General features: G+C 37.5%; 1 protein-coding gene across 2 annotated transcripts in view; it reads left to right on the top strand.

Moving 5' to 3' along the window:
* IQUB (IQ motif and ubiquitin domain containing) overlaps nucleotides 1-16,770 on the top strand; it is an 82,841-nt gene that overhangs the window by 48,760 nt on the left and 17,311 nt on the right. For both annotated transcript variants that reach the window (XM_082631737.1, XM_082631736.1), the window contains 2 exons: nucleotides 6,916-7,086; nucleotides 9,455-9,631. In XM_082631737.1, coding sequence (XP_082487863.1) covers nucleotides 6,916-7,086; nucleotides 9,455-9,631 — 348 coding nt within the window. The remainder of the gene's footprint in view (nucleotides 1-6,915; nucleotides 7,087-9,454; nucleotides 9,632-16,770) is intronic.

The raw sequence follows: 16,770 nt of genomic DNA, 5'->3' as shown, positions 1-16,770 counted from the left end.
GTTCTACTACTTTAATAATCTCCTCAGTTCTTTACTTCTTCCTTTCCAAACTCACTACCACTGCCTACAGGGAAGTGGCTCTGCCATGCACCTTGATGACCTTGCATGTATCCAAATACGCCACGTAAACAAAGACTTGGACCACAGCTAATCTGAGTCTTGGTGGAATGCCTTGTGATCCTGCTGGCACTGGAGAGGATGGGAAGCTTCTGAGATGTTATGGAACAGCTCCCCTCTCCTGCTTCCCTATCCTCTGAGAGGCTGTCATGAGACAGGTCTTGCCTTGTGTGTGTAAGCTTGACACTGATTTAATTGGATCTGGATTTCCTTCCCATCTGGATTACTTTATGTCCCCAAATGAGGCTTTCGACCTCCAGTCTCACTTCTTTTTTTTTTTTTTTTTTTTTTTTTGCGGTATGCGGGCCTCTCACTGTTGTGGCCTCTCCCGTTGCGGAGCACAGGCTCCGGATGCGCAGGCCCAGCGGCCATGGCTCACGGGCCCAGCCGCTCCGCGGCATATGGGATCCTCCCAGACCGGGGCACGAACCCGTATCCCCTGCATCGGCAGGCGGACTCTCAACCACTGCGCCACCAGGGAGGCCCCAGTCTCACTTCTTAATTCCCTCTTCCATCATCCGTATTGTTGCCATAGGGACCTCATTCAACACAACTCTGCCCCTGGCCCTCCTTGTTGCCCTCAGGGAACAAGGACTTTTATAGTCGATTCTTGGCACACCTGACCCATCCCACAGTTGTTTATCATCTCTGCTCGCACACTACAGCCATACTGTTTCAGTTACGCTCAATTTCTTGCACGTTCACAGAAAGACCTCATGCTCTCAATGCTTTTGCATCTGCTGTGGCCTCTACATGGAACATCCTTTTCTTCCTTCTTCAGTAACCAAGTAGTCATCCTTCAAAACAAGCTCAGATGTCCCTTCTTCCAGGAAGGATCACTGATCCTCCTACTTTAGCCTGTACTATATACCTTCATAAGACTGTTTCATTTTTGTCTTAGTGCATAGTGGTCAATTTTTATTATATCTGTTTACATGTCTGAATCCTTCCTAGATTCTGAGTTTCTTAAGGCAAGAGCCATCTTTTATCTCCATAGCCTCATATCCTAGCTCAGTGCTCATCACAGAGTATCAATAAGTGCTTGTGGAGGAAGGTAGGGAGGAAAAATAAGGGAAAGAAATAATGGTTTGTAATTTTTTTTAATTAATTTATTTTATTTATTTATTTTTGGTTGCATTGGGTCTTTGTTGCTGCGCGTGGGCGGCGAGCTGGGGCTACTCTCCGTTGCAGTGCGCGGGCTTCTCATTGCAGTGGCTTCTCTTGTTGCGGAGCACAGGCTTCAGTAGTGTGATGTGCGGGCTCCAGTAGTTGTGGCTCGTGGCCTCTAGAGCACAGGCTCAGCAGTTGTGGCACACGGGCTTAGCTGCTCCGCAGCATGTGAGATCTTCCCGGACCAGGGCTCGAACCCGTATCCCCTGCATTGGCAGGCAGATTCTTAACCACTGCCCCACTAGGGAAGCCCCAATGATTTGTAATTTTATATTTCAGGTACTATGAGAAAATATGCAATGTAGATACTATCATTTCAAATTCTTGAATATCTTCATTCTAGAATAGCTGAGTTCTACTGTATGGAAGCCATAATATTCATACTTCTCCAGAGTCATATTTTGAACTAAACTTATTCCTTTAGCAAGTTGCTCTATGTTGAATCCAGCTTCATCACTGGGCACTGTGTTCCTTATGCGTCTGATTGTTAACCTTAAGAGGACAGCATGGACCCAGGGCACAAGAAAGAGCTGGAGGCCTCTCAGGGGCCAATGGACAGGGAAGATGGGTGGTACTTACCTTCCTTATTTAAGGCTGAATCTTGTACAGGATTTCCTGCTTGTGCTTCATCTGCTGCTTTGTTTCCTATAAGCAATTTTAAATTCTTGTTGTAAATACTTATACAATGTCTATTCTTCATTATGCCTGCACACCCCTCACCCCACCCCCCAACCTCCAGCTTCATGTCTAGCATTGTCCCTAAACATGTTTTGAATTATAGAGAGTCCAAAGGTAGATCAAGTTCCAACATATAAAAGCGCCTCTGGAGCCAGTTGATGACGATTACTCTCTGTCATGAAGTATAACTTTCTAAGAAGTTCTTTAAATTTCACCAAAAAAGAAGAGATGGGGAGATTTTGTTCATGAGAATTCCTGTGAGGAAGGAAGTTTTTTTTTTTTTTTGTAAATACTTTGATAAGTTTTGGGGTAGAATCTGAGACCCTAAAGGATCCTGAGTATGGGAAGAATTGCTCTATCCCAGGAAATGGAGGTTTTCGAGTGTTGCCAGGAGAGAGAGTAGAGGGAGGACAGTTAGAAGGCAGTGGGTCATAGGTTTTAGAATTGGGATTCTGAACCTGTGGTCACCCCAGCTGATAAACCAGTTAATCTCACCAATCCCCAGGCTAAGACTTAGAGGAAATGGACATTTTAGCTGATACAAGAGAATTTTACCTCAGTTTTGACCAAAGTGTTATACAGGGCAAGACAAACACAACCACGGAATGGAACAACTGCACTTGAGGTCAATCCCCAGTCCATTACGTAGCCTAATTAGTCCATTCTTTAAAAATATTGACCAACGGTGACTTTTGACCTGCTTTTAACCTGTTATAGTAAATTGCGAAATCTTTGTTATTCTAATACAAAGTCATTTAAATCACCTTTTTATATATGATGCCATAATAAACATCATAGAAAACAATTAAGGTAGATTTTATAGTCTTTTGTTGTAAATACTTATACCAGTTCTATTCCATTTTATGCCTATCCCGCCCTACCCATGCCTAGCATTGTCTCCAGTAAATATTCAGGAGGAGTCAGTGTTGATTTCATGAAACTTGAAGTAACTTATTCTACAGTTTTTTTGATTGCTAAGAAAAAACAGCTTATAAGTAATCCCTGAGGCTAGATCAGGTCAGAGTTCTTTCAAATGTTAACGCTAACAACCAGGGCCATGATGCAGATTTTAAGATCCACATTTAGCACCATAACATATAGATATGTAAAGAGAATATTTACTTTCCCATAATTTGGAAATAACTCTGGAAAATAGAATTTTATGGTTTGGTTTTAGTTTAACTTCAGTGTGTCTAAGTATTACGTAGTGTATTGAGCTAATATTTTATTTTTTATCTTCTTATCCTGGACACAGAATTTCTCTGAGTAATGAATGATTACTATTTTAAATTAGTCCAATAAAAGCACTGAACTAATCAGTTATTGGGGATTCTATACTAAGCCTTCATTCTCCATAAAAAGTTTAAAGATTTTTGAATCATTAGTTAAATAATTTGTAGTTTTATCACATCAAACATTGACATCCACAGGTTGTCAAATGTTAAAAACTCATAAATTAAGAGAGATGAAGAAATTCAGGTCAAGAAGTTTGAATGAAAAATCATCAGCCAGTCTCTAATATATCTTGGGTACTGCTTACCCAAACTGTGTAAAGAGACAATTTGAATTTCTTAAAGAGGTTTTCCCTAGAGTCAAGGCCATTTATTTCTTGGATTCTCTTTGATTTACACACCACTTCTCACAATCACAGGCTAAAAAACTGCAGTCTACTTTAGCTGTGTCATTTAGTTTTTTTTCTCCTTACTCAGGTGGCCAACAGGTAATGGGATAGAAAAATGCAACCAGCTCTTGCCTCTCTGAGCACCGCAGTACACAGGGGTGTCCTCTATGGACGGACAAAACCACTTCGCTGTGTAAAAGAAAAGCTGATCACTACCCAGTAGCTCTGGGGCATTAGTATTATTCTTAATTTGTCCCCTGAGGGTCTAGAGTATTAATTTAGGAGAAAGAAAAGACCGTCTCTCACAGTGCAGCCATTTCTTCTCTTTTGTGGAAGCTTGCTGCTCTCAAGGTTTTTGTTATCTCTCCACCTTCCCTTCCTCAAAATGTGTCTTCCTGCTGTTCTTCTGTTCCTCTCCTCCAGAGTCTATGCTGTTTCATTTGTTGGCAGCTAAGTGGAATTTATTATGCTCTTGTTTTCTGAAGCAATTTAAGGACATGATTGTTGTACATCTCTTATTGCAGCCAAAGCATTCAAAGAAAAAAAGACATAGAAAGAGAAATAAGCAAAGTTGACATTTTTCTGCATCAGAATAAAAAAAATACCTTAAGGCCTGCAATCAAAGAAGCTTAGACTTGAAGACCAGGTTATCAGTGTTGGCAGAAATAAATCCAAATATAAAAACAACTTTGCCAAACAGATTTTTTTAATGTCATTTCAGTGCTTACACTAGGGAACTCAAACTTCAAATCTAGGCATCTTTGATTGTGTCACTCAGTTCCCTTTAATCTGGCTAACTCCTAGTTATTCTTCAGGTTTTATCTTAGATATTATTTTCTTTTCACCAGTTAAGTGCTTCATATCAAACTGTAGTTACCTGTTTACCTGCATTATCAAGCATAATCAACTTTTATTTTAATTATTTATTAATCTTTCTATGCTCTTAGATTTAAGAGTTCATGAAATTAGAATTTATCTACTTGCTACCTAGTACACTGACCAATTTATATAGTAAACACAATAAATACTTATTGAATGGATAAAAGAATACTGTAGGCCCTGTGAAATATATAAAACTACATAAGAAATTTATTTCTTATAATCTGTAAGGAGAAATAGAGTTATAATTATAGAACAATTTGGATCCAAATTGCATTGCCCCACTGCATACTGTGTGTGTGTGTGTGTGTTTTCACATATACAATAGGACAGATAATAGTGATTTCAGTGGTTTCAAACCATAGTAGTTAGGAATCTCTATAGAAAAGTTAGGATTTAAGTTAAAAATTTAAGGGTAGAAACGATTTGGATGTTAAATATATTTGGAAAAAATCCAAGGTATTACTATATCACAGTATCTTAGATGGGGCTAAAAACTTGGGGGGAAGGTAGAGTTAAATCAATACAACAGCTGAAAAAAACCACAATAAAGTAGATGAACTAAGCATTTCATTAAAAGGTTATTATTGTACTTGGATTATTACAAATGAAATAACTTATCAGCCTGAAGAGCTAAAGGTATTGTTCACATTACTGGAAGAAGGGAAATTACATTTAATAGAGCCACCCTGAGGAAAACTGTGTGCAAAGATTAAGGCTTTAGACTTTAGAATATTGCTTTATGAAACTTAGCCTAAGATTGCTTATTCCTTAAAGGTTTTAAAAAGAGCTTTGCAGCAAACATTAGATTTCAGTAACACTCTGAGGCCTACCCCAAACAAGGCTGTATCCATTTAAAACAATATATTTTTAAAATTTCTAAGTGATAATAATTAAAGCATAAAATATTTTCTTATTGAGCTATTTCCCTTTTGTAATCCTTAATAAATTTTATTAATTTTATCAATCTGCTAATTAACTCTATATTATTTAATATTAGATTTATGCCTTAAAAATAGAAATTAATCATAGGGCTGCAGCTTCTCATTTGCTAGATTAAAACTAGAACTGAGGATCTAAAGTTTCTGATGAAGATTCCTAGCTCTGCACAACATTCATTTTACCTTTGATCAGAAAATGATGCCATTACTTTGAAAACATATCAAATATAGTTGTTAAATGGTAGCTTTGTAGTTTTCAATGTAATTTAGCTAATATGAAATGTAAAAAAATTAAAGGTAAATTGAGGCTGTAACTAAAAATTCATACTACTGTCATACTAAATACAGCCTTAAATGGTTTCTCTATTTGGCTATTCTACATTCCTGATGATTTATTGCGATACATGGGCTTCTATTTAAACTTTAAATTATATCAAATCTAAGATTTAAATGCTTGCAAGTATGGCATAAATTGGACTACAGGTCTCCAAAGCAATTACCAATCAGTCTACAAAAATGCAGCATTTGGACAGTTAGAAATCGTGATCAATATAGCCTCCTTTTTGATAGATTATAATCAGGAAAGAAACTGAGCAGCTTTATACCTTAAAGTAGAAGAGTCAGTGAATTTTCACTGTGCTCTTTCTAGGTCAATGAATCTTCTCTTAAAGTCTCAATAGTTTGAGTAGGAGGGAACAAAAGCACTGGCAAACATAGTCTTTAAATATTTTGTTGTGGTCCTGAGTCAGTGGAGGACTCACTCCATTTCCTATCTCTGAATTCTTAGCCTGGGACTCCTCACATGAGCTTCAGGGCAAGTTAGCTCCATCTTTGACCCTCAGTTCAGGAGACGGGCTATGTTGGGAGGCACCAAGCCAGATTTGGAAATAGGAAGTGAGAATCTTAGCCATTGTCAGGGAGGCAGGGGCCACAGCACTGCTAAAATAGCTAAATACAGCTGTTTTCCTATGGACATCTGCTTTGTGAAGAACTGTGAACTTGTTATAGATTTATTTTTATAGGAAACAGAACTGTAACTGAGTCCCATATTGCTATATCTGTAGGTCTAACGCCTTGAGGATTGTAATCATTGTTCCACAAGGGTTGTTCTCAATTGGCAAGGCATGATCAAGACACATTCATACAACTCAGTATAATTGAACCAAGTAGATAATTTTTTTAGTATTCTAAATAGCGTGCTTTTTCCCCCAGGGGTTATTTCATAAATCCATCAAGCTAACCATCATACTAGTTAGTACAAATTAGTAGCAAATTCTGAATCCTGAGGAAGTGTTTGTACTTCTGCAGACTAAAGCTCTCTCATATTTTTTTTCCTAAATTGTTTTACTTTCCCATGGTCTACAAATTCTTCAAATAATTTTCTTAAGTTTTAGTGATAGTTTTATTCCATAAAGCACATGATGATAAGGTTAACTTATAGTAGAAGGAACAAAATTATTTTTGAACCTTTAATTAACTGATAATTATAAACATAATGTTATTTTTAAGTGTTCGGCTCCAAAGCTGTGGAGGACATTTGATGGCAAAATAATTGAGATGGATACACAATTCACCATCAGAGCCAGAGAGCTGCAAAACATCTATAAATGCATTATGCTGAAAAATATCTCTCAAGATGAGAGACTAGATGTGCTCTTAACACTCAAGCATACTGTAAAGGTACGTTAGTTTCTCTTAGTTTTTGGGTATCACTACCACTATCAATAAAAAAATTGAATACTAAAATAAACAAGATGGCTTGTATTAAGTAATTATAAAGATAATAAATGTCTATATATATGAATTTTATTTTGTCAACAACTATATTGTTTGGGTATAATTGGGGGAGGATATGGTTTATGCATTAACATTTATCTACAAGTTCTCAAACTATATATTATGACACAAAAGTAAATATAACACAATGAATATTCTAAATGTAAATGTATCCTTAACTTTGCAATGAATGTAGACATATACAGCATGAGATTAGTACTCAACTCAGTTCAATAAAACAGCAATTATTGGCTATATATTTTGACACTTTTTAATGAAAATTTTATTTTTAGCAATTTTAAAGCAGCATTAGTATAAGTATTTTTATCTCCTTTTCCTCATCAGTTATTGATTTAAGGCACTTTAAGTAGTTGAGTAAATGGTTCTTGTTGGAAGGTAAGTCCCCATAGGTCTCTCATATTTCTTTCCATCTTGAAAGCAGAGGCATAGACTCAATAAGGCATTGACTGTCTTTTTTCTGGACAGCCTTTTCAGAGATGTTTGTCAAGTGACTATGCCTTTGAAGCTAGAGATAGGAAGAGAGGGAGAAACCATAGGTCCAGAGGTGGGAAATAAGCATGGTATCTGTAGAGGGCAGTAGAAAGACCAAATTGGCAAAAAGAGAGTGCAGGTAGAGAGTACAGTAGAAATGTTCTTACCTGACATAATTAGGACCATTAGCTGGTTAATTAAAAAAAACAAAGGACGGACTCATAAAAGATAAGTTGTGCATGTCTTAATATGTTTAACCTAATATATCCACATATACATTTATTTAACAATATTTGATGGAGGATTAAGGCTTTTAAGCATGACTCGATTTCTGGCTGTGTTTATTGTGGCTGTACAACCTTAGATTAGTTATTTAATATTTCTGAAAATCGGTTTCATCATCTGTAAAATTAGTTGCTTTGAAGATACACATATATATGTGTGTATATATTTATACATACGTATGTATATAGAATATAAATTAAATATATAATTTATATGTCTCAATGCTTATAAATAGGGAGCCCTCAGTAAATAATAAATATTATTTTGATGACAGTTGCTAATATAGACCAGTGAATTTTGAGCCTGGGTGTATGTTAGAATCATCTGGAGAGCTTGAAAGAGAGAAGAAGATACACAGAGAAAGCGAGAGAGAGTATGAGAATAAATGAATAGGAATGATATCTAGGCCCCATTTCAGAGCAGTTAAATCAGATTCTGAAGTGGGAGGGCACTGTTAAAATCTTTTAAAATCTTCCCCAGGTCATTCTAATGTGCCCTCAGGGTCAAAGACCACTGATGCAGACTCTTGTGTTAGCCATACCAAGTACATATTAAAAAGAAGAGAAGAGCATTATTTTACAGTTACTGACATTACTCTCTGACTCCTTCATTCAAACTATGGTTTTTGTAGTCCCTCTTGGGCAGTCGGAGCAACTTACTTCTATTTTATTACTTCTAAATCCTTCTACTTTAATCACTTCACTCTTACTTGGGCTTTCTTATTCAATCACCGTCATTTCTATTACTTTGTTAAAGATTATTGTGAATTATATAAACATGCAGAAAAAAATGTATAAAATATACGTGTATAGTTTAGCAAATATAAAACCACCAATCTTGTTACTGCCCTCTGACCCCAAAACAGGACATTGCCAATGTCCCCCTTTCTTTTCATATCTGCAACTCACCCTCTCGTCCTCTAAAAGTAATTACCATACAGACTTTCATGGTAGTCATTTCCTTGATTTTTCCTCATAGTTACCACCTCTGTATACATCTCTAAATAATACGGTGTAATGTTGTTTATTTTTGGATTTTATTTAAATGGAATGAGACTGTATGTATTATTTTGTGCCTTGCTTCATTTGCTCAACACTAATTTGTAAGATTTAAACTTTTACTGTATATAGCTCTAGTTAATTCATGTTCATATATCAGATAATACTCTACTGTATGAATAAGCCATCATTATTTAGGTAATCAATTTATTTATGGATATTTAGTTGTTTCTAATTTTGAGCTGGTGTGAACGATGACTCCATGCACATTTTTTAAAGCACTTAATAGTAGAATTGCTGGGTTGTAGATTATGCATATCTTAAGTTCTACTAGATAATGTCAAAATTTTTTCTAAATTAGTGGCACCAATTTATACTTACGTCAGCAATGTTTTGTTACTTTGGGAATCTAGTTTTCAGTTTGATTGGGTGATAATTTAAAAAACTAATTAGTGATTTTTAAAATTCTATACTGAATATGGTTGTGATTTACACAGGAACATGAATGTAAACTGACTCAGGAAATTCTAGAATTGATTGACAGGGAGGTTGACCTTATGATGAGAGGAGTCAAACATGAGAACCTTGAAGGACTCAGAAAAAGGATTGCAACACTCTTTTTTCATTACATCAAAACACCTCTGTTTAATCCAGAAGTTGCAAGACACCTTAAGGTACTCTACCTTTTCTTCCCTGTATTCCTTTATCAAAATTCTAAGACGTGCTATAGTAAGTCGAAGTATATGCAGATTTTGCTTTAATACTTTACTAGGGGTCCATGTGGAAGACCATCTTATTGGTGAAATCTCCTTTGAATGATATTTTTTATGTTGATAAATGAATCATTTAACTTTTTCTGTTTGTATTTCCAAGCTTGAATTCTCTCCTACTCTCTGGATTAAATATCCAGTTGAATATTAGTGTGTGGAACACATCATGATCTCTCACACCATCATGCTTTTCCATGTACTGTTGCTTCCACTTGGAATGCTGTCACCTACTTTACCCAGCCAACTCCTCTTCATTTTCTAAGACTCAATTCACATGTACCCTCCTTCATTAGGCCTCAGAGAGAGTTAAACTCTTCATATCTGAGATTCTACATGCACCTGTTTGTGTTCCTTTATAATACTTATCACAGTTATAATTATTACTGAACATATCCACATAGATATCCTGCGAGAACTTCAAATGTAACACGTATTTGAATTAAACTACCTTTTCCAACTCTAACATGTTTAGCCTTCTTTGGGGATTTTTCTCTCTAAAGCCAAGATAAGTGCCTTACTGCCTTCTTACTTTGCAAAACTATTTAAAACACCTTTAGTAAAGTTTTGGGGGGGGGCGGTTTACTAAAGAATTTGAAACAGCATTTTGTTCCAGTGATTATGTTTAGACTAATAATCTATTTAAGAAGCTGACTAAACATGTATTTTGCCTTTTTAACATAAACAAAATCTCAATATTTAGTCAAAATTTTTAGAAAAATTAAAATTATTTTTTATATTCTTTCTTTTTAATGAAGTTTTGAAACTTAACTGTATTGCAAGATAATTTCAAAATATAACAAAAGTTCAAGAGAAAAGTTCACCATTGAATTATTTCTTATTCACATCGGTGTTTCATTTTTCCAAGCTACCTTTTAGTCTTCTATAGACTTACTCAGTTTTTATATGCTTGCAGTAGTATAATAGAATTTAATTTTCTACACATTCATATAACACTGTATCATTTTATTCACTTTTTAAATTTACCTTTGGTAAAATTCAATCTTTTTGGTGAGTTTTGACAAATTCAGAGTCATATAATCAACAGCCAACAGCACAATCAAGATAAAAAATAGTTTTATCACCTCCCCCAAATTCCCTCATGCTGCTACTTTGTAATTAGCCCTTCCCCTGGCTACCTAACCCTTGGCAAACACTGATCAGAATTTTATTTCTATAGTTATACCTAACCTATAGTGTCATATAAATGGAATGATATGCTATGTGCAAGTATACCATGTCTTATTGCACTTCACTTTACTGAGCTTTGCAGATACTGTGTGTGTGTTTGTTTTCTTTTTTCTTTTTCTTTTTTTTTTACAAATTGAAGGTTGTGACAACCCTGCATTGAGCAAGTCTGTTGGCACAATTTTTCCAAGAGTATTTGCTCACTTTGTGTCTCTGTGTCACATTTTGGTAATTCTCGGAATGTTTCAGGCTTTTTCATTATTGTTATATTTCTTATGGTGATCTGTGGTCACTGATCTTTGGTGTTACTATTGTATTGTTTTGGGGCACCATGGACCTCACCCACATAAAACAGTGGACTTAATTGATGTGTGTGTGTCCTGACTGCTCCACCAACTGGTGGTACTTCCAACTCTCTCCCTCTCCTCAGGTTTCCCTATCCCCTGAGACACAACATTATTGAAATTAGGCCAATTAATAACCCTACAACAGCCTCTAAGAGTTCAAGTGAAAGGAAGAGTTGCACACCTCTCCCTTTAAATTGGAAGCTAGAAATGATTAAAGTTAGTGAGGAAGGCTTGTCGAAAGCTGAGATAGGCCAAAAGTTAAGCCTCTTGCACTAGTTAGTCAACTTGTAAATGCAAAGGAGAAGTTCTTGAAGGAAATTAAAAGTGCTACTTCAGTGAACACACGAGTGCTAAGAAAGTGAAACAGTCCTATTGCTGATATGGAGAGAATTTGAGTGGTCTAGATAGAAAGTCAAACCAGCCATAACATTTCCATAAGCCAAAGCCTCTTCCAGAGCAACGCCCTAACTCTCTTTATTTTTATGAAGGTTAATACCAAGTCTCAATAAATTTAAGAATATTGAAATCATATCAAGCATCTTTTCCAACCACAATGCTGAGACTAGAAATCGACTACAAGAAAAAAAAAAACTACAAAAAGTACAAACACTTGGAGGTTAAATAATATGCTGCTAAACATGGGTCACTGAATAAATCAAAGAGGAAATAAAAAATATGTGCAGACAATAAAAATGGAAAGACAATGATCCAAAATCAATGGGATTCAGCAGAAGCAGTTCTAAGAGGGAAGCTGATAGTGATACAAGCCTACATCAGGAAATAAGAAAAATCTCAAAATAAACAACCTAACATTACACCTAGAGGAACTAGAAAAAGAAGAAGAAACAAAACCTAAAGTTAGTAGAAGGAAAGAAATAATACAGATCAGAGCAGAAATAAATAGAGACTAATATCAATGAAACTAAGAGCTGGCTCTTTGAAAAGATAAACTTGATAAAGATAAAGATAAAATATAAAATATATAGGTAAAAGATATAATATAAAGATAAATATAATATAAATATAATATATAAATATATAAATATAAAATATAAATAAATATAATATAAAAAATATAAAGATAAAAGATAAAGATAAAATTGATAAACTTTTTGCCAGACTCATCAAGAAAAAAAGAGGGGCCAAATCAATAAAATCAGAAACGAAAGAGAAGTTACAACCAACACCACAGAAATTAAAGGATCATAAGAGATTCTTATGAACAGTTACACACCAATAAAGTGGACAACCTAGAAGAACTGGATAAAGTTAGAAACATACAATCTCCCAAGACTGAATCTGGAAGAAATAGAAAATATGAACAGACCAATTACCAGTAATGAAATTGAATCAGTAATCAAAAACTCCCAACAAATAAAAGTTCAGGACTAGACTGCTTCACAGGAAATTCTACGAAGCATTTAAAGAAGAGTTAACATCTGTCCTTCTCAAACTACTCCAAAAAACTGAAGAGGAAGGAATACTTCCAAACTCATTCTATGAGGCCAGCATCACCCTGATACTGAAACCAGACAAAGACAGAAAATCACAGAAAATTACACGCCAATATCACTGATGAACATAGATGCAAAAGTCCTCAACAAAATGTTAGCAAACCAAATTCAGTAACACACTGGAAGGATCATACACCATGCTCAAGTGGGATTTATCTCTGGGATGCAAGAATGGTTCAATGCTGCAAATCAGTGTGATACACCACATTAACAAATTGAAGAATGAAAATTATAAGATCAATTCAATAGATGCAGAAAAAGCTTTGACAAACTTCAACATTCATTTGTGATAAAAACTCTCAACAAAGTGTATAGAGGGAACATACCTCAACATAGTCAGGGCCATATATGACAAACCTACAACCAACATCATATTCAATAGTGGAAAGCTGAAAGCATTTCCTCTAAGATCAGGAACAAGACAAGGATGCCCACTCTTGCCACTTTTATTCAACATAGTATTGGCAATCCTAACCACAGTAATCATACAAGAAAAAAAAATGGACTTCCGGGTAAGATGGCGGAAGAGTAAGACGCGGAGATCACCTTCCTCCCCACGGATACAACAGAAATACAGCTACACGTGGAACAACTCCTACAGAACACCTACTGAACGCTGGCAGAAGACCCCAGACCTCCCAAAAGGCAAGAAACTCCCCACATACCTGGGTAGGGCAAAGCGGAGAGATCCGCACACAGAGGATCGGTGCCGAGCGGCACTCACTAGCCCGAGAGGCTTGTCTGCTTGCCCGCCGGGGCGCGCAGCGCTGGAAGCTGAGGCTCGGGCTTCGGTCAGAGCGCAGGGAGAGGACTGGGGCTGGCGGCGAGAACTCAGCCTGAAGGGGGCTAATGTGCCACAGCTAGCCGGGAGGGAGTCCGGGAAAACTCTGGAGCTGCCGAAGAGGCAAGAGACTTTTTCTTCCCTCTTGGTTTCCTGGTGCGCGAGGAGAGGGGATTAAGAGCGCTGCTTAAAGGGGCTCCACGGACGGGCGCGAGTCGCGACTGAAAGCGCGGAGCCCAGTGACAGGCGTGGGACGCTGGGGCTGCTGCTGCCGCCGCCAAGAAGCCTGTGTGCGAGCGCAGGTCACTGCCCACACCGCCCTTCCGGGAGCCTGTGCAGCCCACCACTGCCGGGGTCCCGGGATCCAGGGGCGGCTTCCCTGGGAGAACGCACGGCGCGCCTCGGGCTGGTGCAACGTCACGCCGACCTCTGCCGCTGCAGGCTCGCCACGCACTCCGTGCCCCTCCCTCCCTCCCGGCCTGAGTGAGCCAGAGTCCCCGAAGAGGCTGCTCCTTTAACCCTGTCCTATCTGAGCGAAGAACAGACGCCCTCCGGCGACCTACACGCAGAGGCGGGGCCAAATCCAAAGCTGAGACCCAGGAGCTGTGAGAACAAAGAAGAGAAAGGGAAACCTCTCCCAGCAGCCTCAGAAGCAGCGGATTAAAGCTCCACAATCAACTTGATGTACCCTGCATCTGTGGAATACATGAATAGACAACACATCATCCCAAATTGAGGAGCCAGGAGTCAGTGCTGTGCCTCTGAGGTGGGAGAGCCAACTTCAGGACACTGGTCCACAAGAGACCTCCCAGCTCCACATAATATCAAACGGCGAAAATCTTCCAGAGATCTCCATCTCAACACCAGCACCCAGCTTCACTCAACGACCAGCAGGCTACAGTGCTGGACACCCTGAGCCAAACAACTAGCAAGACAGGAACACAACGCCACCCATTAGCAGAGAGGTGGCCTAAAATCATAAAAAGTCCACAGACACCCCAAAACACACCACCAGACGTGGACCTGCCCACCAGAAAGACAAGATCCAGCCTCATCCACCAGAACACAGGCACTAGTCCCCTCCACCAGGAAGCCTACACAACCCACTAAACCAACCTTAGCCACTGGGGACAGACACCAAAAACAACAGGAACTACGAACCTGCAGCCTGCAAAAAGGAGACCCCAAACACAGTAAGATAAGCAAAATGAGAAGACAGAAAAACACACAGCAGGAGAAGGAGCAAGATAAAAACCCACCAGACCTAACAAATGAAGAGGTAATAGGCACTCTACCTGAAGAAGAATTCAGAATAATGATGGTAAAGATGATCCAAGATTCTATTTCCCAGATCCAAAATCTTGGAAATAGAATAGACAAAATGCAAGAAACAGTTAACAAGGACCTAGAAGAACTAAAGATGAATCAAGCATCGATTAAAAACACAATAAATGAAATAAAAAATACTCTAGATGGGATCAATAGCAGAATAACTGAGGCAGAAGAACGGATAAGTGAGGTGGAAGATAAAATAGTGGAAATAACTGCTGCAGAGCAAAATAAAGAAAAAAGAATGAAAAGAACAGAGGACAGTCTCAGAGACCTCTGGGACAACATTAAATGCACCAACATTCGAATTATAGGGGTTCCAGAAGAAGAAGAGAAAAAGAAAGGGACTGAGAAAATATTTGAAGAGATTATAGTTGAAAACTTCCCTAATATGGGAAAGGAAATAGTTAATCAAGTCCAGGAGGCACAGAGAGTCCCATACAGAATAAATCCAAGGAGAAATACGCCAAGACACATATTAATCAAACTGTCAAAAATTAAACACAAAGAAATCATATTAAAAGCAGCAAGGCAAAAACAACAAATAACACACAAGGGAATCCCCATCAGGATAACAGCTGATCTCTCAGCAGAAACTCTACAAGCCAGAAGGGAGTGGCAGGACATAATTAAAGTGATGAAGGAGAAAAACCTGCAACCAAGATTACTCTACCCAGCAAGGATCTCATTCAGATTTGATGGAGAAATTAAAACGTTTACAGACAAGCAAAAGCTGAGAGAGTTCAGCACCACCAAACCAGCTTTACAACAAATGCTAAAGGAACTTCTCTAGGCAAGAAACACAACAGAAGGAATATACCTACAATAATGAACCCAAAACAATTAAGAAAATGGGAATAGGAACATACATATCGATAATTACCTTAAATGTAAATGGACTAAATGCTCCCACCAAAAGACACAGAGTGGCTGAATGGATACAAAAACAAGACCCATCTATATGCTGTCTACAAGAGACCCACTTCAGACCTAGAGATACATACAGACTGAAAGTAAGGGGATGGAAAAAGATATTCCATGCAAATGGAAACCAAAAGAAAGCTGGAGTAGCAATTCTCATATCAGACAAAATAGACTTTAAAATAAGGACTACTAGAAGAGACAAAGAAGGACACTACATAATGATCAAGGGATCGATCCAAGAAGAAGATATAACAATTGTAAATATTTATGCACCCAACATAGGAGCACCTCAATACATAAGGCAAATACTAACAGCCATAAAAGGAGAAATCGACAGTAACACAATCATAGTAGGGGACTTTAACACCCCACTTTCACCAATGGACAGATCATCCAAAATGAAAATAAATAAGGAAACACAAGCTTTAAATGATACATTAAACAAGATGGACTTAATTGATATTTATAGGACATTCCATCCAAAAACAACAGAATACACATTTTTCTCAAGTGCTCATGGAACATTCTCCAGGAGAGATCATATCTTGGGTCACAAATCAAGCCTTGGTAAATTTAAGAAAATTGAAATTGTATCAAGTATCTTTTCCGACCACAATGCTATGAGACTAGATATCAATTACAGGAAAAGAGCTGTAAAAAATACAAACACATGGAGGCTAAACAATACACTACTTAATAACGAAGTGATCACTGAAGAAATCAAAGAGGAAATTAAAAAATACCTAGAAACAAATGACAATGGAGACATGACGACCCAAAACCTATGGGATGCAGCAAAAGCAGTTCTAAGAGGGAAGTTTATAGCAATACAATCCCACCTTAAGAAACAGGAAACATCTCGAATAAACAACCTAACCTTGCACCTAAAGCAATTAGAGAAAGAAGAACAAAAACATCCCAAAGTTAGCAGAAGGAAAGAAATCATAAAAATCAGATCAGAAA

The sequence above is a fragment of the Mesoplodon mirus genome (genome assembly GCF_964341445.2).
Source record: "Mesoplodon mirus genome assembly, chromosome: 9".
In the NCBI taxonomy this organism is placed as follows: Eukaryota; Metazoa; Chordata; class Mammalia; order Artiodactyla; family Ziphiidae; genus Mesoplodon; species Mesoplodon mirus.
The sequence above is the reverse complement of the archived record's forward strand: the minus strand, read 5'-3'. Positions and strand labels throughout refer to the sequence as shown.